At 34.8% G+C, this 25,686-nt stretch overlaps 1 protein-coding gene across 3 annotated transcripts in view; it reads right to left on the bottom strand.

The window, feature by feature from the left end:
- The window catches only part of Gpc5 (glypican 5), a 1,160,291-nt gene that overhangs the window by 744,744 nt on the left and 389,861 nt on the right, over positions 1-25,686 (bottom strand). For all 3 annotated transcript variants that reach the window (XM_041675000.1, XM_041675018.1, XM_041675009.1), the window contains exon 6: positions 18,019-18,139. In XM_041675000.1, coding sequence (XP_041530934.1) covers positions 18,019-18,139 — 121 coding nt within the window. The remainder of the gene's footprint in view (positions 1-18,018; positions 18,140-25,686) is intronic.

Genomic DNA, 25,686 nt, shown 5'->3' with positions numbered 1-25,686 from the left:
ACTATAGTGCCATGACATTCTGCTCTCCTTGGAGCCAGCTATCCAGCTTGCCATGGTGACCTTGTAAACATCTGCCACATCCAGTGATCATTTCCCTTCTAGTCTACAGTGGTGTCATGAACTTTTAGGACAATCCCCCATATCATCACCTCTACTGAATTAGTCTCCATTCAATCGATTCTACTTTCTTGTTACTGATTTGTTTTTGCAAGTCATATCATGTATGCCATAGCTTAAAATTATGTCTAACTTTATTTCTTCAGTGAATTTCAAACCAGTTCTCCACGACACGGTACGACTTGGTCCCAGTCTTCTACTTTAAGTGGCAGCTTTCTGCTTCCCTCCTTTGTTCTCAGCTTAATCACACAGTCATTCATGCTGTTAATTTCTCTCACATACTATAAGCCTCTGTTCTCTCCTTCTCTCTGTTGGGTTATAGCTGAGTCTTATATTTGTAAACCTCACATCTCTTGTCCATTAAATGCTTAATTATCTTTTAGCTATCAGGATAACCACCTTAGTAAGTTTTATTTTTGCAGCTCATTTTACCTTTCTTTCATATTATAAAACCTAACTAATTATACATATTATTATCTAATTAGACCCCATCATTTCTTGTAAACTAAGCTTCATGATAGAAGAGGATCACACCTGGATCTTTTCACCTTTTGATTTCCAAGGGCTCTTGTCAAAATAACACTTAATGAATTTGTTTTTCTAAAATGAATTGATGCACCTAGTAAGTAGATAAGACTGTGTTTCTTTATTTGTAAAAAATAAATATAAAAATAGACACACTGAATGTTTAGAATACAAAGGGGTAAATTACTAATTAAGAAATAAAAAGGTTTATATGGGGAAATAAATATCTACTAACAGAAAATATAATTATGTTATTCTGGTGTTGAAACTTGCTTTGTGCAATTTTTACAGTCATAGACTAAAATGTCCTTAGAATTAAATGAGAGAAAATGGTTTTTCATCTTTGGAATGGTAATTTGAGCATCTGAAGCATTCCGTGGGTGTAGCTGAACTCTAAGGAAAGTGACAGCCATGCTATGGTCCAGCATTAAATCCATCTACTTAGAGGAATTACAAGGAAGTTTTCTGTTTTTGCTTGAAGCAAACTTAGAAAGCCAGAACAGCACTATTCTGGAAGCTTGCTTTCACATGATAAAAATATGACCTACAGAGTATTCTTTAGTGGCAAGATCATTGCAACAAAGAAAAAGCGATAGAAAAGATTTTTAATCCAGCGACTTATTTCTCTAGGTTTCCCGCAACATTTCTGTAGATAAGAATGTAACAGACAAGTGGCTGTCCCATGGCCATGCTTTGAGCACGGTTCTCTTAGCTTTAAGTCAAGAATGGCCCCTAAGTATTGACAGAATGGGGGTCACCTGTATTCCCCATTGGAAAGAATAATATGAATCCTGCCCATCTTTCTTCCCTTTGCCTAAAGTTCATCATTTAATAATCTATATCATGAAGGCATCCTAGTGTATGTATCAATTATTAGCCATATTTGCCCAGCAGTACAGACAGTTGGCTGCTAGCATTGAAACAAAACTTAAATTTCAAGGTTGACATTGGAAAACAGCCAGTTTTAATATAAAAACAAAACATTGAACCTATATGGTTCTGCATCAGACACGCTGCGTACATGATGTGGCTATTTATCTTGTGGGTTTTGTTGGACACCTAACAATGGGAGTGAGGGTGTCTCTGACTCTTTTGCCTGCTCACCAGACCTTTGTCCTGCTACTGAGTTGCTATATCTAGCCTTGATATAAGTGTATATGCCCACTCTTATTGCAACTTGCTATGCCAAGTTTGGGTGAGACACATGACAGGCATGTTCTTTTATGAAGGGAAATGGTAGATCAGTGAATCTGGTAGAGAGAGCAGGTGATGAGAAGGGACTGGGAGCAGAGGAAGGGGGAATCTGTGTTTGGGATGTATTGTATGAGAGAAAAATAAATTTTAAAAAGAAAGAAAAGAAAATGGAAGAAGGTATTTGGGGTACAGAAAGGAAAGGGGGCAAGAGATGAAATGAGGAGCAGGGAGATATCCAGAAAAATGAATTACATATTAAAATACCATAAGGAAACTTGCTATTTTGTAAGCTAATTAAAATAAATAGTAACTTTTAAAATGAAAATAACAAACAAAGATGAACCATTCTTACTTTTCGTGCTATCTGGCAGCCTGCACCAGTCACAGAATTGCATTATGTATTTAAAAGCAGATGTTACTCTCAAACAATAATTTGGAGTGTACTCTGAAGAGCACAACTCCAGGGTTTCAAACAATAATTTGGAGTGTACTCTGAAGAGCACAACTCCGGGGCTTAACAGAGAAAAGTATGTTTGAGACTTGCTTCATGCTTAAATCTTTCATCAGAGTGTTTACCTTCTGCTCCTGAAGCAATGCACCCGTGAAACATGCTTCCAATTAACTGTTTAAAACATCCTGCCTCTGGGACCCTGTTAGCCTCCTTCTCATTTTTTTTTTTTACTTCTTCATATTGGTAGAGTCACTGAAAATTGTATTCTTTGAGTATGATGATAGAGACTGAGTGTTTCTCATCAGAGTGTAAATTCTCTACTAACTTTTAAACCTTAAACAGTAAGGGAGACACTTGGAAAGTCACCTGGAATTTGTTACATAGCATTTTCTCAGAGTTATTTTAAGGAGAATTTGAACAAAGAGAAACTATAAGGTGCCACACAGAAACCAATCAGTAGTGCCAAGTAGCTGATATAACTGGATTTAATCCAGTTGACGTGAACATGTATTTAGCCACACATGGAAAATACTGCAATAGCTACCCAGCTGTTATGATTTCTCATCTGACCACACAGGGCTTGCACACCGGTGGGAATGGCTACTGACTGTACATTGTGATAAGAATACCAAGCACAGTGAAGTTGCAATTCCCAGCATTCACAGGTGGAAAAAGTGGATTCAAGCTGGAAGTCAACCTGAGCACAGAACAAGATCAGAGAACCAAACAGAGCAAGCATGGCAGAGGAAATAACGTCATCATGGATCATGGTAGAATACCTTAATTACAAACATGGAAATAAAATTGATGTGTTAGCAGAAAGGCAGCTTTAGTGATAGCATAGCCAGGTGTAAATCACACACCCTTAGCTACAAAACTTAAACACACTGCATCAGTTCTTTGTGTCTTAGCACTTTTTAACCTGTAATAGTGAGTCTACTTAATTTTTTCTCTGTGAGTAATGGCATACTTAAAGAAAATAACTTGAGTAAATATCTAACCCATAGTTGGTTGCGTAATGGATTTACCATAGAAATAAAAACTTTTCTTCTATAGGAAAAAAATCCTGTGAAAAGATTACTAAACACTGCACTCCGCAAAAACAGGGAGATGTGATGTCATTGAAGGAGGGGATTTTGCCATAAAAAATAGATTATGATTCTCAAAAGAAGGAAAACTAAATAAAAGAAAAAAGATTAAACATTAAAACACAAAGGCAAATAGGGATAGATAGAAACAGAAGGGGAATAACCATGAATACCTACACTAAAGTATAATTGGATTTGATTGTGTTGATGAAGAATTCCTGGATGGTTGATCTGTCGGAGTTCAGAGAAAATGACTTGGAGAAAACAGATGTTGTTCATATTGTTTAAATCATATTTTTTGTGAAACACAAGGCTTATAATTTTATGTTCATGTTATCATTTCATATTTTTAGTATTTAACATAGTTAAGGAGATTTTCAGAATTGAAACTTAACGCATGTTTATTGAGATTACCTAAGCCCTAAAGAATGTCAGACACAAACCTGACTAATACAATATAAAACAGTGACACACATTGCTGATCCATGCTTCTCAAATCCTACATTTATTTCTATTACATATAAAGTACCCTGAAATATAATTCAAAAAACACGAATATCTCAAATACATAGCTGCTGTTTAGAGATATGGATAACTGTCGTGGAAATGATTCAACCAGTAAAACAGATCCATGGACAGGATAAGACCCTGAGTGTGTCCCCTCAGTCACATGAACAATACGTGGTGGCTTGTGCGTGTCTTCCCAGCACCAGTGACAGGCCTGGTGATTGCTGGCTAATTGATGACCAATACCATGGGAAGAAAATTTGTCTCAATAAAATAACAGGGCTGGCTACTGAGAAATGACACTCAAGGCTGAACTCTCACCCGCATAGGAGTATATTCACAATGGATACATATATAGATAAACCAATAAAATAAAACAACATAAAAGAAAACGCATGCCTTTGTCAAAGAGAATAGGAGTTTTCTCTCTATATAATACTTCATTCAAAATATCCAATGCTTATTAACATAGCAAGGCCAAGAAACAAAGGATACTCATCTTTCTTTATCCTATGGTTTGCAAATGTGTCTACTGAACAGTCTATTTTATTCCTCTTTCCATTGGTGTACATTATTATAAACTATCATTTTGAGAATTATGTTTTGTTTTTTTTTTTTTTTTTTTTTTGGTTTTTCGAGACAGGGTTTCTCTGTGGCTTTGGAGCCTGTCCTGGAACTAGCTCTGTAGACCAGGCTGGTCTCGAACTCACAGAGATCCACCTGCCTCTGCCTCCCAAGTGCTGGGATTAAAGGCGTGCGCCACCACCGCCCGGCCACATTTTGAGAATTATGAAGACATACTAAAGACATGTCACCTAACTTCTGCTTGAAAAGACAATGTAACATCAACATGAAGTTCTCACATGCTAAAGGAGTGGTGGTATAAGGGTTCACTTGAAAGCTAATGTGTACAGAGCTTCGTTGTAATTCATAAAACTGGGAGAAGGCCACGGTCTAGAAGCAAGATTCCTTGCAATACAACCACAGAAAGGTGAACATGGTGAACCTAGCACAGAATCCAAAATGCCCAGTCCAATGAGTGTTTGGTTCTAGTCTCTAGAACAGAAACAAGACATTTGAAGAAGACTATGCTTCTGCGGAAAGAACTAACTGTAGATGTATTTAACTTAAGGGCATGCCTGAAAATTGTCCATCTTAAAGAACTACTGAAGTAGTAATCAACCAACCTCTTACGTCAACCAAACTAATGTAAAATCCTCTGAGGCTAAGCTGTAGCTCAGTTGACCTACTGCCAGCCTGGGCTTGAACTATGTGGTTATCTAAAATTAAACAGGGTTCTTTGGGCTTTCAAGGTTTATGTAGCTGGTGCTGATTACATGGTATTCTTAAATTTGTATGAAAATTAAAATGATAAATGTACATCAATTCTGGGCCTTTAATGGCTAGTTTATCACTCAAAGTTTTGCTTTTGGGAATTGTCCTCATATAACAAAATTTATTGTTCTGAAAGTTTTCTTGTAGCAACCATTAAGTAATCTCTACCAATATGCATCTGGGAAATACTAAAAGACATCTTAGTCTGATATTTTATGCATCAATTAATCAAAAACTGTTTCCAAAGTATGCATAAAGAAGAATGTAGATGAACAGCTTTGCAAGGCAAATATCTGTGATAGTGAAGCAATTCAGTTGCTTAAAAACAGATATATCTAGAACAAAGGAAATGGAACAGAAGGAAAATATACCTCTATCGTGGTTTCAGCTTCTGGGCAAACCATTAAAATGACAACCGGATAGAAAGAGCAACAGATGTACCCACCATTAAAAAAGTTAAATAAAATCAAGTGGGGGAAAAATTCACATGAGGTGTTCAATGAAAAGGAAAAGAATAAAAGTCACATCTGTTTGCAGGAAAGAGAGATCTGCTAGAATTGTATGGTAAAAATTCAAATATAGGTAAGCAGTTTATGCACACACATCCAACAAAAAGAAAATCTAAACCAGTAGATCCATGTAAACTGTGAGGTTTAACTCTCAAAATGAAAAAAAAAAATCAGAGATCAGAAAAATACTGCAGTCATGTGTTAGGAAGCAGTTATATGCCGTTAGTTTCAGGGCTGATATTGGTCTGTGATTGTTGTGGGCGTGTGTCATGTTGTCTGAACTGCCATAGAGAATGAGCATGATCTCTGATTTTTTTTTTCATTTTATAAAAGTGAGCTTTTACCTGTGAAGCTCTGAATTTAGTTTTAAGATGGACATAGAAAAGCAAGTTGGTTCATTTTTATAATCCTAGGAAATTCCTATGTTAACTTCCATACTTTATTTAATAATGAAAACATTTTAAAGCTTTTCTACAAGAATCAAACATCATGGAGGATAAATAAAATTTCTAGAAAATAAATACACTCTTAAAACATTTTAAAAATTTAGAAGAAAATATTTTTAAGAGTTTAAAGATTGCATACCTGCATCCATTTCAATTTAGGCAGAATTTTAATTTCATAATATTCCATTATAAAACATAAGTAAAATATAACTTGAATATATAAAACATTATTTGCACTTTGTTCTTGTATATATATATATATATATTTCTAAAGAAAAGATTTTTTTATTAATTATTTTTATTTTATGTGACTTCTTAGACACTGTTACTTTTAATACTCTGTTTAGATCAACAAATGACAATGAGGAACATAAGACCTAAGCAATCAATACTTGAAAACAATGCTGGGCTGTGAACAAAGAACATGACAATTTATCTCTAGATTAAAACTTAATCTAGACCAAAAATGAGCAATACTTTACAAGAGATGAAAAGGGAAAGTTGCTACAGTACTGTTCTATTTACCTTATTTCTATACCTTGCCTTATTGATAAACACAATACATCTCTATCAGGCCAATGCATTGCTGTAACACAGTAATACAGAATTTTAAATTCTCTACCATTTTTATAAGAGTAAAGTACTGATAATGAATTGTGTTTAAGGAGAATATAGGATTTCTTTGAATAACAGATCTGGCTGTCTTTGAACTCGCTTCTTGTCTACCACGATGAAGTGTGAAACACATGATATTCAGACATCAAGATATTATTATTAAAATGATTTAGTTATAACACATATTTTACTGCTGATAATGTTATAATTATACTTTAATAAACCAATACTAAAAATGTACTGTCTAAATTTTAACAGCAAAATCCAGTTTCATTTTCATCTAAGACTAGTTTTCTAGTGCAATTTTTGCTATAATTTAATGTAATTTTTAATTTGTTAAAATAAATCAATATTTGACTTAGAAATCGTGCCTTTAATTCCTACATTTCTTTTCTTATCAACAGTGTAACATGATTGTCAACAAGAATACTGATGATTTCAACAGATCAGAATATTTCAATCTAAAAATTCTAAGTGTACTATTTTCATATTTGTAAAAAAAAGTGAATACAATTGGGACTGCATCGCAACTTGATTAGTGTAGAGGAATAATGTGGGATTTCCCTCTGTATGCTGTGAATACCATTGGTTAATAAAGAAACTGTCTTGGGCCTGTGCAGGGAACAGAGCTAGGCTGGGAAAACTAAACTGAATGCTGGGGGAAAAAAGCAGATTCAGAGAGAAGTCATGTGGCCTCTGCCTGAGATATATGCTGGATGGAACTTTACCAGGTAAGCCACAGCCACGAGGTGATACACAGATTTATAGAGATGGGTTAATTTAGGAAATGAGTTAGCTAGAAATACACTTAAGGTATTGGCCAAACAGTATTGTAAATAATATGGTTTCTGTGTGATTATTTCAGGAGTCTGGGCAGCTGGGAAACAAACAAATGGCCTCCTCCCTACCACAGAGGGAGAGTTTCTGGTTAAGTTCCTGGTGCCTACAAGATGTCTCACAATCTTTTGTTAAGCACAGATCCAAAAAATGTAACGCTGAATCCTAGCCTCCAAACATAGATGTGGCATACATGCATACATGCTGGCACTAACACACATAAAATAAAAATAATTAATAAAAAAATCTTTTCTTTAGAAATATATATATATGAACAAAGTGCAAATAATGTTTTATATATTCAAGTTATATTTTACTTATGTTTTATAATGGAATATTATGAAATTAAAATTCTGCCTAAATTGAAATGGATGCAGGTATGCAATCTTTAAACTCTTAAAAATATTTTCTTCTAAATTTTTAAAATGTTTTAAGAGTGCATTTATTTTCTAGAAATTTTATTTATCCTCCATGATGTTTGATTCTTGTAGAAAAGCTTTAAAATGTTTTCATTATTAAATAAAGTATGGAAGTTAACATAGGAATTTCCTAGGATTATAAAAATGAACCAACTTGCTTTGCTATGTCCATCTTAAAACTAAATTCAGAGCTTCACAGGTAAAAGCTCACTTTTATAAAATGAAAAAAAAAGAGGTATTAAAAGAAGTTAAGTAGAATTTTACCTCCTGTTTAATGAGCTTTAGGTCTAGTTTCATACTACAGTTCACACTATAAAATTTCAAAGTTATAATTTTCAGAAATACTTGCTGACCCACCATGCTGATATTCCTATGTGAACTCAATAAAATCCATGATTTGTTCTTTATCTAATGAAACTGATTAAGGTTTCACCACATCAGTATAAAACACATAATAAACAGAAAATATATTCATAAGCCTTGTTATATTTATAGTTATTATAAATGTACAGAACTCTCAGGTTTAGCTTCTAATGGACCTTTACATAGTAGCTATCTTTCTTCTTCCATAGTCCATGCCTAAGTAATATCCTGACTGGTTCCCAGCAGCCATCTCTCCTCATAAGTCAGCCTCTTTCCTAGGTGCCTTAACTGCTCCTAAGCTGTAGGAGGCCATCTGGGTTAAGTGGCACTGAACTGCAAGGAACACATTCTGGAGCTGCTCAGCTCTGACAAATTATATCTTCAGAGCACAGTCATAAAATTGCTGTCAAGTGGTTAGAGTAAAATTTATTGAATCTGTAAGGCGTTATGGACTTATCATTTACCAGCAGAAAGCTAAGATTATGTATGAATGAGCTATCAAAAAACTATGTATGGCAACGGAGTGCTGGAAATGATCATTAGAGAAACAATTTTTGCATGCTAGATGTTGAGCCAAGTGGAATAAAATTAGGGTAGTTTTCCAGGGAATCTGTAACTCGTCTCACCACCCGATTGTGTGTAGGTGGACACAAAGAGCTATCTTGGGTTTCTTTGGTTTGGTGAGGAGGCGGGTGGTTTAGAAAAGCAGGCTATTGTGATCCCTCAAAACTACAGTTCAAAGGAGGGTGATAGAACTATGGATTTCAGTAAATAACCAGGCACAGCTGCTGGGAATATTCTCTAGAACCCATAGAGGAAACAAAAACAGATTAGCAAAGAGGAGACTGAAAATTCCAGGTGTGAAACAGAACTTTACACGTTAAAATTATTCTATGATAGCAGTGCCATGATCCGTAGTCATAAGGGTATAATAATCTAGGTATTTGTGGACAGAACATAAGTGCTATGGGAAGAAGAGAAGGCCATGAACAAACATATAAGGAGCAAAGAAATAATGAGTAGATATGGATTGTTTGATATGAACACAGCCACTTCAAGACTCCTATAGCTGAGAGTTAAGGGAATCTAAAAGCATTTCTTGGTTCCTGTGTGTATCTTAAAAATATGTATAAAAAAATTTTGACCACAGATTCTTCCTCCAGGATGTCCACAGTTTGAGGCCCATACCCTAAAAAGACTTCCTACAAAGATCAGCTAAATATATTTCCACTTTCTTGTTCATCTGCATACAGTAACTCTGCTTCTCAATCCACTGTATACTATAAACCCTTCTTAATTCACACATGTGAAACTTATGCATTGAGTTTCTTAGGGTTGCTGTTAGAGTGTATCCATCAGAGTATATGGCCCACCAGATCCCAGATTTTCTATACATGAGTCTGTCATTTGTTCATTCCTGCCATCTTTGGTAGACCAAACCCTAAGTCATGCAGTTGGTGGATTATAAAGAGAAGAGTGTTTCATGGTAACTTCTTAATTAGGGAATTGTGTTGTAAAGCTATCTTGCAATTACTATAATAGATTCCTGCAAAGAAGATGTTTATTTGGGCTCTGATAGCTCTGGCCCATGATAAAAAGGACCCATTTCTTTGAGGACTTCAATGTGAGTGCTAGATGGCAATATTGGAAAACTATATGGTGAAACAAAGGGCTTATCCTGTGATTAGGAAAGCAAGTGACAAGAAGCTTCAGTACACCAGTCCTTTCAGGAGTCCAATCAATAAACTAAAGATCACTCAATTAGATTCCACCTCTCAACATTACAACAGCCTTCAGATAATGCCACTCTGGGGGAAAACATGTAATACAATGAACTTTGCAGAAAATTTACATCTAAAGTATATCAGGAGTCCAACAAAACACATTCATTTCATCATAGATTCTGCTAGTTCCTTTTGTGTATTTTGTTTGGTTTAGTTTTTTAGAAAGCATTTCTTTGTGTAGCCTTGGATGTCTTGGTACTTGCTCTGTAGACCAAGCTGGCCTTGAACTCACAGAGATCCACCACCAGCCTCTGCCTCCTGAATGCTAGGAATAAACTTGTACACCACCACCACCTCCAGGTTCTCCAAGTTGATGTGGGAGTGATTTCTTATTAATAAAGAAACTGCCTAGGCCCATTTGATAGGCCAAACCTTAGGTAGGCAGAGAAAACAGAACAGAATGCTGCGAGAAATAAGCTGAGCCAGTGAGTCGCCATGATTCTCCCACTCCAGAAAGACGCAGGTTAAGATCTTTCCTGGTAAGCCACCTAGTGGTGCTACACAGAATATTAGAAATGGGCGCCAAGTTTCTTTATTCTCCCTGATCCCTTCATGCACCCAGCAGTTAATGGGTGAGTTACCTTCACTTAATTTTAAGCAAAACTCTCTGAAGTCACATGGTTTGGAAACCTGACCATGCATGTGAATGCCATGCTTTAATGTTTGGATTTTTATAAATATATTAGACCTTTTCTTTGTAAGTTAATATAGTTAATTCACTAATTTGTATTTTAGAATATCTTGAAAAAAGAGATGCCCTATTGTCAAATTTACATACTTAGCAAAAAATATAGGTGATTGCACTTCATCATAATCACTTGTTTTCTGAACATTTTTAGAGATATATTGCCACTTCCAGTGTGCTGGCAGACTGATAATTGTCTATTTCGAATCTGCCACAAAAGATAACTAGCAATTTCTTAAGATGAATGGAGGATACCAGAGACAAGCACAATGTGTTGCACAAAGTGTAAGGGAAAAACTGGAGATGCTGCTATAGACAACCATACTAGATCAAATTAAAAGTAATCAGAAACTCTTGCTCTGTTCTAGACAGACAACTTTAGTGGTATCAGCTACTGTGATGATATGATGTAAATGAAGCAGACAAGTTAAAAGATGGAAGGAAAATTTGGGATTACAGTGATGGGCAAGCCACCAACATGAGGTATAATTAAACTATGAGTCAAGTTACAGGCTTAGGGAAACGAGAAAGGGCACAAAGTATGCAAACAAGAGTAAGGTGGTGTATCAATTAGGATTGAGGGTATTTGGCCACCTTGAATCTGAACCTCTATATTGCTTTTCCAGTACAAGAGTAAATTGAAATTATCTGAGACTCAGAGGAAATGTGTTGGAAGGAGATAAATACTTGGTTATAATGATATTGTGAGAGTCTCTATAGCAGAAGAAAGGAATAACAAGGTGGTGGGATGGGGTGGTATCTCAAAATATTTTTTAAAGAAATTAAAGAAGGAAAGACACAAAGATCACATGACAGTAGTCAGAACGATTGCTAACAAATTAGTAGGAAGGAGCCAATAGAAGAAAGAAGCTGTATAGGTAAGTGCTCAAAAGCCAAGGGAGATAATCACTAATAAGAAGACTTATAAAACCAAGTGTTTAATTTGTGGGCTTGCTTCAGTTTCAGAGGGTGAGTCCATGTCCATCGCGGTGGAGTAGATGGCAGCAGGCAAGCAGACATGGTGCTAGAGCACTAAGAACTTACGTGTTTAAACTGCAATAGAGAGAGAGAGAGAGAGAGAGAGAGAGAGAGAGAGAGAGAGCGCTAATTGGGAATGCCATGAATTTCTGAAACCTCAAGGCTCACCCCCAGTGACACATCTCCTCCAACCAAGTCACATCTCCTAATCCAGCCAAAAAACACTCCACCAACTGGGGACAAAACACCCAAGAAGAAGAGCCAATGGAATCCATTCTCATGCAAATTGTCATAGATGGAAGACTATAAAACACTGTCTTCTGACATGGCTATTGCATGCAGAAACTCACTTTGGCAATTAATATACAGAAGACCTGACCGAGAATGGTTCCATCAACATTCTATCCCAGATGGAAGAGATGTTCATAGGGTCTCATACCCTCCGTGACGAGGAAGCTGCAGACAGTCCAGGTTGACAGGGGATAAGGAGCCATATTCCTCAGAAATATAGCATGGATACATTGCCTGACTTATGCAAACAATCTTCTGCCAGTACTCATGTAAAACACTCTAATTAAACATAGTAGGTCACAAAATAAAGAATGTGGAAGTAGAAGGGAGGCTTAAAAAGAAGAGATTTGCTGGATGTAAGTGAGAATAATGGGGAACTTTGATCACATGGTATTATATATGTGCATGAAATGCTATGGCAATAAATAATTAGAAATAAAAGTTCTAATTATCGATGTTTTTCCAATTATATACAAAAAGAAAATGTAGCCAGGAAAATGATCAAGTCTTATAATTTAAGATCAGCAGCAGCCTTACTGAAATGACTAGAAGGCTTAGCCTCCTCTCTGCATAAGACAATTGCATACTCTAAATAATCAGAAATAAATCAAAGATGACCAACCCTAATCTAATTACTTTCAAAGAGAGTTCCTAGGACTTCGTTTCCAGTTGATTGTACACTAATTGGAATGGTTCTCTTATGCTAGCAATTGATTTATTTTTTTTAGTGAAACAGCCAATAATGGAGTCAGAGTCCCTCTCCTTCTACTGCAGAAAGCAGACTTCAATTGAATTTTTTCAAAGAAGCCAATTGTTGAATTAGATAGCCATTTAAAGTTATCGAGTGCTTTTCAAGTACCTTATTCTCAAAATAAGTTAACTAAATGCATTTTGATGGCTGCTGCATTGCTAATTCCAAGTGAAGAACTATCTGATTACGGAATATGAGTACCACAAGCCTAGGGCCATGGCTACTGTGTAGTAGAATCCAGTTTAAAGGGCCTCAGTATGGTGGTACTTCCTAAGACCATGACAGGATGGGTCAGAGGAAGAAAAATCCCATAATCTGTTGATATTTGAGTTCTAAGAGACTGACTAATTCAATGCACAGTTAAAAACAAATAGAAATTTTCTGAATAGTACTGCGCTGTAAGTTTAATGAGAAGAGCTTGAAAAGTCCTTAAAATTTTGAAACTTTGAAATAACAGTGTCTTTAGAACATCTTGTCTTATTTTTTTGTATGTGCAAAACTATCCTTTATAACTATTCATTGAGATTTAAATTAGAATCTCTCTCAGTCTGTCATGGTTTTAAAGTGACTATTCATAATATTAGTATTTCAGGAAAAAGTGAAAAAAGGCAGAGTCTGTTTAGCATAGTTGTTCCTTACATAAAATAAGTGTCATCAATGCCTTAATATAGTATAATATACTATGATCATTGGAATATATGCTATTAAATGTATGGTTATTTTACGATTTAAGTAGCTATTATAACTTCTTTTTTATTAAAAGAAAAAATTTATTTAATACACGAAGATTTTTATGAAGTTTTAGTACACATTAAGCAAATGCTTCATAGAAACTTAGCACTCTTAAATGAGTTGGACTGGTTAGAATTAGGAAATAAAATTCCACTTAAATTCACCACTTTCCACACTATTATAGTGATTATTAGGTTTGTCAGTAAAACGATTATGGAAAACTGAATGCCATTTCATCTTACATCTCTTTTTGAAAGAGTGCAAATTTCTTTCTAAGCATTAAAAACATCCATTTTATGCTAATTGTACCCAGCAGTGAATATTTTAGCTTCTTCCAACATTTTCCTTAAAATTATAGATGTTTAATGTTTACAGACCATTTGTTGCACAGCTGTAACATGCATGCTGACAACTTCCCCTGAAACAAGTGGTCAGTGTGAACAAGGAGTTCTAGGAAAAAAAAAAATCCGAATGGGAAATGTTAGTAGATTTTTGTACCTATGAGATACACTTGGAGAAATGAACTAATTTTTTTTTTCATCTCAGTGGGAGGCAAGCATCTAAGGAAGTTAACATTACAGTATGGTGAGATTCCCCAGGTGAATTTACCCTGGGAAATTACTCTTTACAAAGAGGCACTGGAAGATAAGTACTGGGATTCCAGTAAGGCTGTATTAGGAGAGAATCACAGGTAGAATCACAGGTGGAGGAGTGGCAGGGTAAGATGCTCTTGTTCCTTCAAGATTCCTGTTCACAATGCAGAAAGACTTTCAGGTGTGGAAACGGCAAGGTCCTGTGATGTCTGTGAGGAACACACAACACACAACAAAACAAGGATTTCTATTTGCATCAATATGTATTTAAGAGTAGAACGTAGAAATAGGGTTTGCCCTAAATGATGAAATATGTTGATATTATTTATGCTAAAACTTTTCTCTCTAGCAAACCTTGAATGTCTTTGCAAGTCACCTTCTGACTACAATATTTTTCATTTTAACAATAATTAAAATTTTTATTGGAAAGAACTTGTAAATTAAATTTAAAAAACATGTAGCAAGGTTAGCTAAAGCATAATCTACATATCTCAATGAACTTCTATATAGTGAGAACGGCTAGCTATTCTGAAACTGTGGAGTGGGGCTCCACAATGGATTTGATACATTTGCTAACAATTATAATTTCATATACTCTTTACCACAAAAAAGAAAGAAAAGTCATGGTAGAGTTAGAAATAGACTAAAGGAAGAAGTACCTTTATATCTGCTCTTATAACTTACGTTGTATTTCTCTTATATGCAGATCCTAGTCCATAATATATAAAAATATCAGAAAGCAAATATACACGTGAGTGCAGTGTAACATACAAAAAGAAGTAGTAAGAGTAAATATCATGTATTTAGGGAGGATGAAAGGCAAATATTTCTTTTGGCTATTCTTGAGATACCTTGTACATCCTAAATTTGCTAAGGGACTTCTGATATCATCTCTAATACCACTAAATGTTCCACATTGCTAGAATATTCCTAGTCATTGTCAGGATTCTACCTAACCCTTCAACAATGGACAAAATTGTGTTATGTTTTTGCTCCCCATATAACTCAGGTTTTCAGCAAATATCCTTATCCACAGAACCATCTAATCGACCAGTTGTTCTTTTCCTCTCCCATAGTTCCAATCTAACTGCAAACCAATCCCATTTCCAAAATATTTCTCAGGCTCTATATACCTCTTATAACTATCTATGCTGATCATCCAATTCTCAATTACTATCATCTTCAACGTGTAGGATTTTCCTTGATTCTTTCTCCATGAGGTCCAGTTTCCACAATTCAGACAAAATTATTTTTATAAGACATAAATGAAGTCACCCCCTGGCCACTTTAAACGTCTTCTTCTTGCATTTGGAATAAAGCATACATACACTTGTGAGGAGAGCCTATTAACGTTCTCCCGTACGAGCTTCAGGTGTGTCTCTGCTACTCCTTCATTCTGCTGCAGCCTTGTGTTTTCTGTGCCCTAAAGATGATGTCCTTTTGCCCCAGAGTTCTCACCAATTTTCCCCATTCTTTTTCTTCATTCACTAGCACTGGTTGCCTAAGGCTTACTCTCAGTCTGTTGAGTTCCTTTATAATTCTTTCCAGCTATTGTTGTTTATTCAATTACCTCATCTAGGAGTGCAAAGGCAATGATAGTCACCATATCTACCTTGTCTCTCTATTTTATAAACCTATTCTCATACTATGAACTTAAAAGGTAAATATATTAAATACATTTAATAAAGTAACTGTGAAAACAGGGAAAGTATAGCCAATTCAACATAAAATCTCTGCCTGCTTGCTTAGTGATTAATTGCAGAAGTCAGAAAAAATGAGGTCACAGCTATAGCAAGCCAAGAACACAGGTGTTTCAGAAATAACATATGGAGGTAATTATTACTAATATTTTTGCTGGCAAAAAGTATAGGTGATTATTTCTGTATACTTGTACACAGACAAAAAGGTAAGGGGCACATTAATCTCTCTTATAAAATGTAGCATTTTTCCAGAGTGCACACTTACAAGTTTAGCTAAAATCCATTATAATGAAAACAACTTTACACAAATATTTATACGATCTTATAAATCTAGGGATTTGACTGTGACTATGTCGCAATGTCCATGCCCTCACTTAGCCCACACTCCTCCCAAAGTAATGAATCCTCGCACCAGACGGCAACCTTCCTGAACCTTTCTTACAAATGACACTAGAGATCCTGTTAACTGTCCTTTGCAGTTCCGCATAGCACCAGTCACCTTTTCAGGGCACATATATATTATAAGGAGTCAGAAGTCTGGCAAAATAAAAACTTTTTCTCCATCTGCAGGAGAACCAGCTTATGAAGCAGTATATTCTAAGGCGCAAAAGGTTAATGTGTTAGTGACACCTGTTCAGGATATGACTTTCTGTGATCCTTCACAAAAATCTAATTTCCAGCCATATGATTCCAGCAGACTTTAAATTCCGACCTCAAAGGCAGCATATATTTGATATTTTCTTGTAATTCTACAATGAAGCGAAAGCCTGTATAATTTGAGATCTGCATGCTCCTAAAGATAAAAGAATGGGATGCAATCTGAACAGGAGCTTAAAAAGTAGGATGAACATGGCGAACAATGAGGGATGATGAGAAGCCCAGAACAATGGCACGGGGTTTTGATCCTACTTCATGTTCGGGCTTTGTGGGAGCCTAGCCAGTTTGGATGTTCACCTTCCTAGACATGGACGGAGGGGGGAGGATCTTGGACTTTCCACAGGGCAGGGAACCCTGACTGCTCATTGGACTGGAGAGGGAGGGGGAGAGGAGTGGGGAGAGGGAGAGAAGGGTGGGAGGAGGGGGAGGGAAATGGGAGGCTGGGAGGAGGGGAAACTTTTTTTTCCTTTTCTCAATAAAAATAAATAAATAAATAAATAAATAAAAGTAGGATCATTTCCCTGCGATACCTTGGAAAGGATGTAGCTTTGATATCTCTGTAACAAGGATGCAGCTATACTGTGGGACAACAGATCAGGAAGGCCTTCTCCACAGGACTTTAAGAACCTCTGTAGACTGGAGATCTAACTATTCTTTTCCGTGTATGTTCTTGGGTTTGTGCACTTACCTAGGTAATAAACAACCGTTATACACATATTAGGTTCAGCAGGGTTTCAAATGAAGATGAATGAAGATGTATATACACACAAATTATTACATAATAACTAACAACTTAAGGAATAGTCCTTCCTACACCAAATAATACTAAATGTGGGATGAAGGTGATATTTACAATACGTAATGTATTATTCCAACTAATAAACAGTTTCAATGAAATATTTTTGAATAATTATCTGAAATGGTTCATATATTACATATTAAAACAACAATGTATATGACATAAACGATCAAACAGAAATATTTAATGAACACCCACTAGGGTGATTACACACATAATATCTAAAATGTGAAATACACCAGAAATGCAGATTATTTACTTATGGTCTTTTGATAGTGCCACTTTCTTGACAAAGTTTGTATAGTTATATGAACGGCAGTTCTGACTTTTGTGATCTGATATGGGTTCCTTTAGTAGTCATAAGTTCCTAAGCTTATAGATTCTTTACTAAAGATGATTATACCCTAAGAAGTTCATAGTTGAAATGCTAAAAGCAAAGGCTTGTTGTTCAAAGACACAGATTTTCCACCAAACCATTGGAATTGACTTTAAATGGTGATGGTTCAAAAAAGTATTTCTGAAACTCCAGATAAAAATAAATTTTTCCAAAGATCAATTTAGGAGGATATTAGATACAATTAGTAAAGTAACCATACTGCCTTTACAGTTGAATATATCCATAAGAATCAAGCCAGCACTTACCTGGATAACATGCTTCAGTTTATCAACGATCTGGTTTATCACAGGGTCAGTTCCTCTGACTCTGACTTCAGGGTTTCCAGACTGGGCTTTCATCCCGTTTCCAACCACACGTTGAGCATAGCTGCCGGAGTGAAAGGAAAGAGTTATTACTTGGGAACCTGGTCAGAGGCAACCTTCAGATCTGCTTGAACCATCTTTTCTCAGAACAGACACCATGGCTGTGCATCTCAAAATACAGATAGAAAAACTTTATCACCATTCTGCTGAGGTGAAATGCTCACAGTGAAAACAGAAAAAAAATGGATTTTAACTGTGTATAACAACATGCTAAAAAAAGTGTGTGTGTGTGTGTGTGTGTGTGTGTGTGTGAGAGAGAGAGAGAGAGAGAGAGAGAGAGAGAGAGAGAGAATTCTGGCTCAATTACACATGTCTATACCTAACATTGTCTCATTATCTGCATCAATTTATTTTATGAAGTATTTAGATAAGATTGTATATATAGACAAACACACATACATTCATTGAGAAAGACAAGCCAAAATTATTAAATTTATAATGACATAAAATCCACAAAATCTTTTGTAGGCAGAGGAAATAATACAGTTTCAGTAAGTTACAATCATTAGTAACAGGATGTTGTCACAGGTAGTAAATGGTACTAGAATGACTGCTACCTTCACCAAGTGGCAATAATATAATATCAACTTACTATTCATGAAAATATTTAAATTTATACGTCCCAAAAATGTATCAGTTCCTACTCTATTCACCATTCTGTACTAATAGACTAGCTGAAAGATGGTGTAATTCCTGTCCTCAAATGCTCATTACCAACTGGAAATAGAAAATGCCAATGCCAATTAAGTCATTCATTGACAAATTCATTCATTACATTTTGCTAGATTTCAAAGTTACCTAGTAGAATTCAGCCACATAATTGCTTTTGTTTTCAGACTGTATACTGTAGCTTTGTAAGTCACATGAGCAGCCACATTCATCACTGTGGATTAACAAAGAAGCATTGCACACATCAGCGCTAAAGACAAGTAAACACAGGTGATGCATGCTGAAAATATGGGAAGTCTGTCTGGATTCAGAAATTTGGGGGAAAGAAGGGAAGAAGAAATATTAAGTGAGCTTCTAAGCCAGGAGATATTAAGTAAGACTAGATTTTCATGTAATGAGTCATGAGATTTCTGGAGCAAAGGATAACATTCTTAAAAGTAAAATGAAAAAAAAAGTTTATGTACTAAGGTCTCTTCCACCAGGTGGAGGTACCAGCTACTGCTGGGAGATTCCATTCTCTATCAGTAAAGTCTCCTATAGGAACTCTTCTTTTTTTCTCATTATGACAAAAAGAAAGCTATCCACAGTGATGTCACATTGTTTTAATGTGATTTTCCTCCCTTCATCTTGAAGAGTTTGTGCCAACTGTTAACATGCCTTTCCCCAAAAATTCCTAGTGAGGTAAAAACAATTATTTCTGAAACAATGAAATTGGGTTACACTTTTATAAGCACAGCCATATTAAGTAAGTTTAAGGAATATCCACTTCAAAATGAGGATTGACAATTTTAAATAAAAATTAAATAATAGAAACTTTGACATTGTATTTGACATACTAGCTCATTTTCATCATATTAATATTATGTATATTAATAGTATAATATTAATAAAGTATTTTAATAAAACTGTGACAGGCAGTTGTTTAAATCTTGATATTTTCAAAACAGTTCAGAATGATGTGGGATTCCCCTCTGTATACTATGAATTTCTTTTATTACCATTGGTTACTAATGAATCGGTTTCAGCCAGTGGCTTTTTAGAGTTAAGCCAGGCAAGAAATCCAAACAGAGATATAAAGAGAAAGTAGGCAGTCAAGGAGATGCCAAATAGTTGCTGAAGGAGAAAGATGCCATCTGCCAGCCAGAACCTTAGTGGTAGGCCACAACCTCATGGCGATTTACATATTAATAGAAATGGGTAAATTTAAGATGTAAGAGTTATTTAGAAATATGCCTGAATCATTGGTCAAGCAATTAATAGTTTCTGTGTGATTATTCTGATCTGAGAAGCTAGAAAAAGAAAGAGGAGACTCTGCCTACACCAAAATTCACCTTTGTGTGTGTGTGTGCAGCCACAACAGGACTAAGGGGTGGTTTTCCAGGATCCATGGGAGATATATGCCAGTAGAAAGGAGCAGAAGGAAATTGAGATCACTTATGTTGTGAATGCCTCCTATTCTTAACTACCAAGGAGTCAATTAACCTTGATCTTCTGTAGCATGGCCAAGTATATACCATTGTCACAGTGTTAAAAGCACATTACATAGTTGGCTCCTTGATTAATGTGCTGAAAATCAATAGAGATGATGAATAATATGGGTAAATAAATATCATCAGAACATGGTCCAAGAATGGAGTCCTGTAAGGAGAATTCTGAGTGCTTGTGAGAAATCTCTAATAAGACAAGAGTCCTGTGACTTCTGTTTCTTGAAAACGTAGAATTGTCCTCAGAATATGTTTTCTTGCCCCTCCTCAGTATGAGGGACAAGATAGGAGTGAACTGACTTCAGATTATTCATTACAGCTGGCTATTGCCATTTGTTTATCTGCCTCTATGGAAAAAAATGCTTTGTCGTGTGCAACTTTGCCTTTGTACATAGTGACTCCTCTTAACTCTCAGGGTATAAATCATCTGATGCTCTGAATAAAGTTGGCTATGGCATGAGAATTTAGTCTGCCTCACTTACTGGCTCTAGTTACCCTGTTCCTACCACCAACCATAGCAAAAAACAAAATGTATAACATTATATTTGTGATTCACACATTTCTTTAGCTACTCGATGTGGGGACAGTCAATTCACAATTAAAATTTTGTTTGGTGTTCATGAGTTTGGGCTTAATTGATCTCAAAAAAACAGGAAGTCTAGAAGTATAAAGTTATTTGCTGTTTCAGTAAAACATCTATTTCTTTATGTGGCCCTTAGTTACCGAGAGAGGCAGGAAGGGAAGGCAGGTCCAACGTTTGAAAACCTAGACTCTAATGGATAAATTTAATCTAGGATCCTCAGGGAGCCCTAGTCAAGTCTTCCTCAGACTGTCACTCATAGCTTCTTTTCCTCTCACTTTCACTCCTAGTCAGACCAGAAAGTATTTTAGCACACACTGATGATGGGACTTGGTGTTAACCTGAGAAACTGCTTGCTTTTTGGTGTTTTTATTACTACAGCTTATGACACCATTAACTAACTATACAAGGCCGGTTACAGAATCATAAGTTCAGCTACTCTGTTCTTAAATATGTGAGTTACCTCCTTTTATTATTATTTGGATAGTAACAACATTTAAATGATATTAAAAATTAAAGTGGAATATGATTTATTGAAAACTTACTTTTTCTTGTTTTATAAGAGTAATGACACTCTGATGTAGTCTAATGTGCATATTAAAATTGTTCAAGTGAAAAGATGAGTGATATCAAGTGTTAGCAAAAACACAAGGTAACCAGAACTCTGATTGTGTCACTTGCCAATCTTTTCTAGTGTTGTTATGATTCATTCATTCTCATCACTGTATTATTTTCCTTTTTATATGCTGCAATTTATTGTGTGTGCTAATATTTATTGAACAAAGGCAGACAGTATACAATCAAAATGAATGAATCACAACTATACTAGAAAAGATTGACAAGTCCCACAGCCTCAAATAAAAGATGATACACAATATATTTTATGATTTAATGTATTTTGAAAAGCAATCAATCATTAATAAATTTCTGTTAGTGCCACTTTCAAAGGCACCCTAGAAAATTAATGTATTTCTATTAGTGTCACTTTCAAAGGCACCCTAGAAAAACAACAGCATATGGCTTCTTTATTGTTTCTCAATTAATCAGGAGTGCTTATTAAAATAAAAAAACATTGATATAAAAAGTGAGATTAAGAAACTTTACTATAAATTATATGAACATATTTTTGATGTAACAATATTAATATTCAATTTCTTGGTTATTTCTTACAGTATTTATTGAAGAAAATAATTTTAGTTAAACTACGTGTTAAACAATACGCAGGCATTACATCTCTGTGTGTATATAAATGTTTTCAGAATTATACATATTCATTGTACATGAGACTGTGATAAACATATTTACCCCACATTTTTCTGTCCTCTCCTATCCCCTCTCCTTTCAGTCTGGCCCTTTAATTACTTAGTTTCATTTCTGATATCTTGCCATACATCTTTTTTTTTTGTTTGTTTGTTTTTTGTTTTTTTTGTTTTTGTTTTGTTTTTTTGTTTGTTTTTTTTTGTTTTTTTTATTTTTTTTTGTTTTTTTTGTTTTTTTATTTTTTTTTGCCATACATCTTAAGCAAAAAAAAAAAAAAAATACTCCCAGCATCATTAAATGAATGACTAAAGATTCTAGTTGGCTTTAAAAACCTACTCCCAGTTGACTTAAATTTGTGTACACAGATATGATTTCTAAATTAAATATAATTCTTCCTAACAAATGTGTTTTACTTACCTTATGGAATTTCTATAGATCATTATTCTTTTTACTTCTGAGTGTGAGACTAATTATTAAACAAAGAATTTCCATAGATTTTTTTATTTTAAAAATTGTTAATATTTCATGTAAAAAATAGAACAATGGGAATTTTTTTAAATATAAAAGTTAAGTCCTAACGCGTGTGTTTATTTCTTCTCATAAGAACTGGTAATGGATGCTAATCATGTACAGGAATATTCACTCCTAAGAATAACTTGTTCTCATCTCAAGACAAAGGCAAGGACATGCACAATACAAACACATACATTCAAACACTAACACACACAATATACACACATATCCACATACACATAAAAACATATACATACCCATACGCACACATGCACACACATTCAGACACTGCAACAGAATAGCTGTTGACTAAGACGATTTCAGTCTTTCTGTGTTGGACAGTTATAACACGAAAGAGATGCTGGTAAGCATATATATAGTTGTTGTAAGCATGACTGACTTTATGAGCCAGATTTAAAGAAATAATTAAGAAGTATTGACTTTGATTACTGTCTTAACCTGCAATTCCTACTTGAAACCAATGTCAAAACCACTGACTGGCAGATACTAATTTTGTAGAATGCCATATAATTTGACTTAGATTCATGGCAGAATTATAATATTTTCATGAACACTTATACAGTTTCAGGGAAAAATAACAGAATCAGACACTGGACTATAAACAACTTAAAATGATTGATCCTAGCTGTCTTCCCCAAGTTTGCTGGTACAGGAGGGAAGACACAATGTTATCCTGATGTGCAATGTACCCCATCAGATGTTTATCTTTACCAAAGATGCAGCGCGTACCAGAAGTCAAAAACCAATAGTGGAAACCTAATTGCTGCTACTATTTTTTGCTGTGTCCAATAAATTTTTGCATGGCTGATTTTGTGATTTTATACTCCTTTCATGTCTAGAATTCTGAGTCTCAGAACTGCTGAAAGATAGAAGGCTGGTTTTGCGGTGGGTCCAGCAAATGTGCTGCTGTCTGCAAACCTGGGTGGGAACACAGGCTATAAAGTACACTGGAGGTATTCATCAGTGAGTTCCTTGACAAAGAGTAAATTACTTTTGAACTCTTTCTTGCTTCTCTTTCTGTATCTGGAAGGAACTGTGATGTAAATACTGGTGATTTTTCTTCAAGAAAACCCTGCATATGCTCTTGAGTTTTACTGATCACCGAAGCTAAGGGCCGTGCTGTGGACACTTGTGCTATACAACAATTTTCTCTATATAGAAAGTTCTAATTGTTGAAACCTCAGTCTAGAAATAACTCCTATAACTGACTTTATGAGCCAGACTTATGGAAATAACCTTTCACAGTAGATTGAGGCTCACAGAACTTTAGAGAATGTAGAGTCAATTTGCAATGATTAAACTCCTCATGATTTTACATATTCACTTCAATTGTGAAGACAGAATCATTTTCAGACTATTGGCAATTTATTTAGCTGTATAACTATACATTTATGTTTAAAAAATAAATTGTATCTATGGTTTTACCAAAGCCAGAATAAATATAATTAATTGTGAATATGTTTGATATCATTATTTATAAATAACTAATTTCTCTTATAGATATGATATTTTGTGATATGATTTAAATGGTTATAATTAATATTATTTTTAAAGTCAATGTATGCTTTACTTATTTTCAGTTTACCACTTCAATAAACTAATTAAGAAATGGACATTTTAAAAAGACTCAGAAACCATGAATTCATTTTTAAAAATGTACATAAATCAGTCTTCAGCCTCACTTTGTCTGGCAAGGCATGCATTGCTGCTTGCCAGGGTAGCCAAGAGAACCACAGGTAAGCAATTTCAAAACAGTTTGTAAAATAAGCAGTTGTGTGAACCAGAAAGAAGATATTTCAATACAGGAAGCATCTGGACAATTTGGAGTTAGCCGGAAGCTGACAAAAACTTTAAACAGGACTATACATACATCGATTATAAAGGAATTTATAAATACTTCACATTAGTTTTAAAACGCAAGTTATAAATCTAATTTACAGTCATCCTCTTTTGATTCCAAGCACCTGTCAGAATTTAAAACTGTTTTTTCTCTCTCCAATATATTCAGTATGGTTTGCAACTACTGGAATACTACAGTGATATATATTTCCTGGTCATGAATTTCAAAATTAAACTGTACAGCAAAACCTGTCTTCAACTGACCTATCATGGTCACAATTATATTTTCAACTCTTGATACACTATTTTATTTAGTATATGAAAATATGCTATTATATGCATATTATTATGCAGGTTCTAATATGTACTTTAAGACAAGTCAAAATGACTAACAGTATACGTTCAATCTCTCTCTCTCCCTCTCTCTCTTTCTTTCGTTGGTATTTGAGACTTGTTCAGCAAGGGCTCTACAACTGAGATATATTACCAATCTATAACCACTATTTTACCTCAGTCATTAAATTCTAGATTTTCTTGGAATTTTATAATATTTTGTGATATATTGTAATTTATGTCAGCAGTAATTAAATTTTACATAAAAGAATGGTATCCTACACAAACACACACACCAAATTAAAGTTATTTACTCAACAACAGAATGCTCACCAATTCCTGGAAACTGAACAACTTACTACTGATTTACAATTGGGTTAAGACAGGAATTATGAAAGGAATTAAAGTATTTTTGACAATTGAATGAACAATACACAACATACCCAAATTTATGGAGCACAACGAAGAAATTTTTAGGAGACAAATTCATAGTCCTGAGTTCCTATATTAAAAGTAATGGAGAAACCTCATTCTAATAAGTTAACAGCATAATTAAAAGCAGTGGAACAAAAGGAAAACATACCCAAAAGGAGTAGAAGGGTAAAAATAATCAAACTCAAGGCAATAAAATAGAAACAAAAATAAATACAATACAAAGAATCAACGAAACGAAGTGTTGTTTCTTGGAGAAAATCAAGAAGTTGACAAACCCATACCCAAATTAAGGAGCAATGAAAAAGCACCTAAATTAACAAATTAGAGGTGGAGGTGGAACATAATAGAAACCACGGAAATTCAGAGAATCATAGTTTTAGAATCTGTCCTTCACAAAATTGGAAAATCTAAAAGAAA

The sequence above is a fragment of the Microtus oregoni genome, unplaced genomic scaffold, assembly GCF_018167655.1.
Source record: "Microtus oregoni isolate MIOR12 unplaced genomic scaffold, Mior012 000001F_ref0000356, whole genome shotgun sequence".
In the NCBI taxonomy this organism is placed as follows: Eukaryota; Metazoa; Chordata; class Mammalia; order Rodentia; family Cricetidae; genus Microtus; species Microtus oregoni.
The sequence above is the reverse complement of the archived record's forward strand: the minus strand, read 5'-3'. Positions and strand labels throughout refer to the sequence as shown.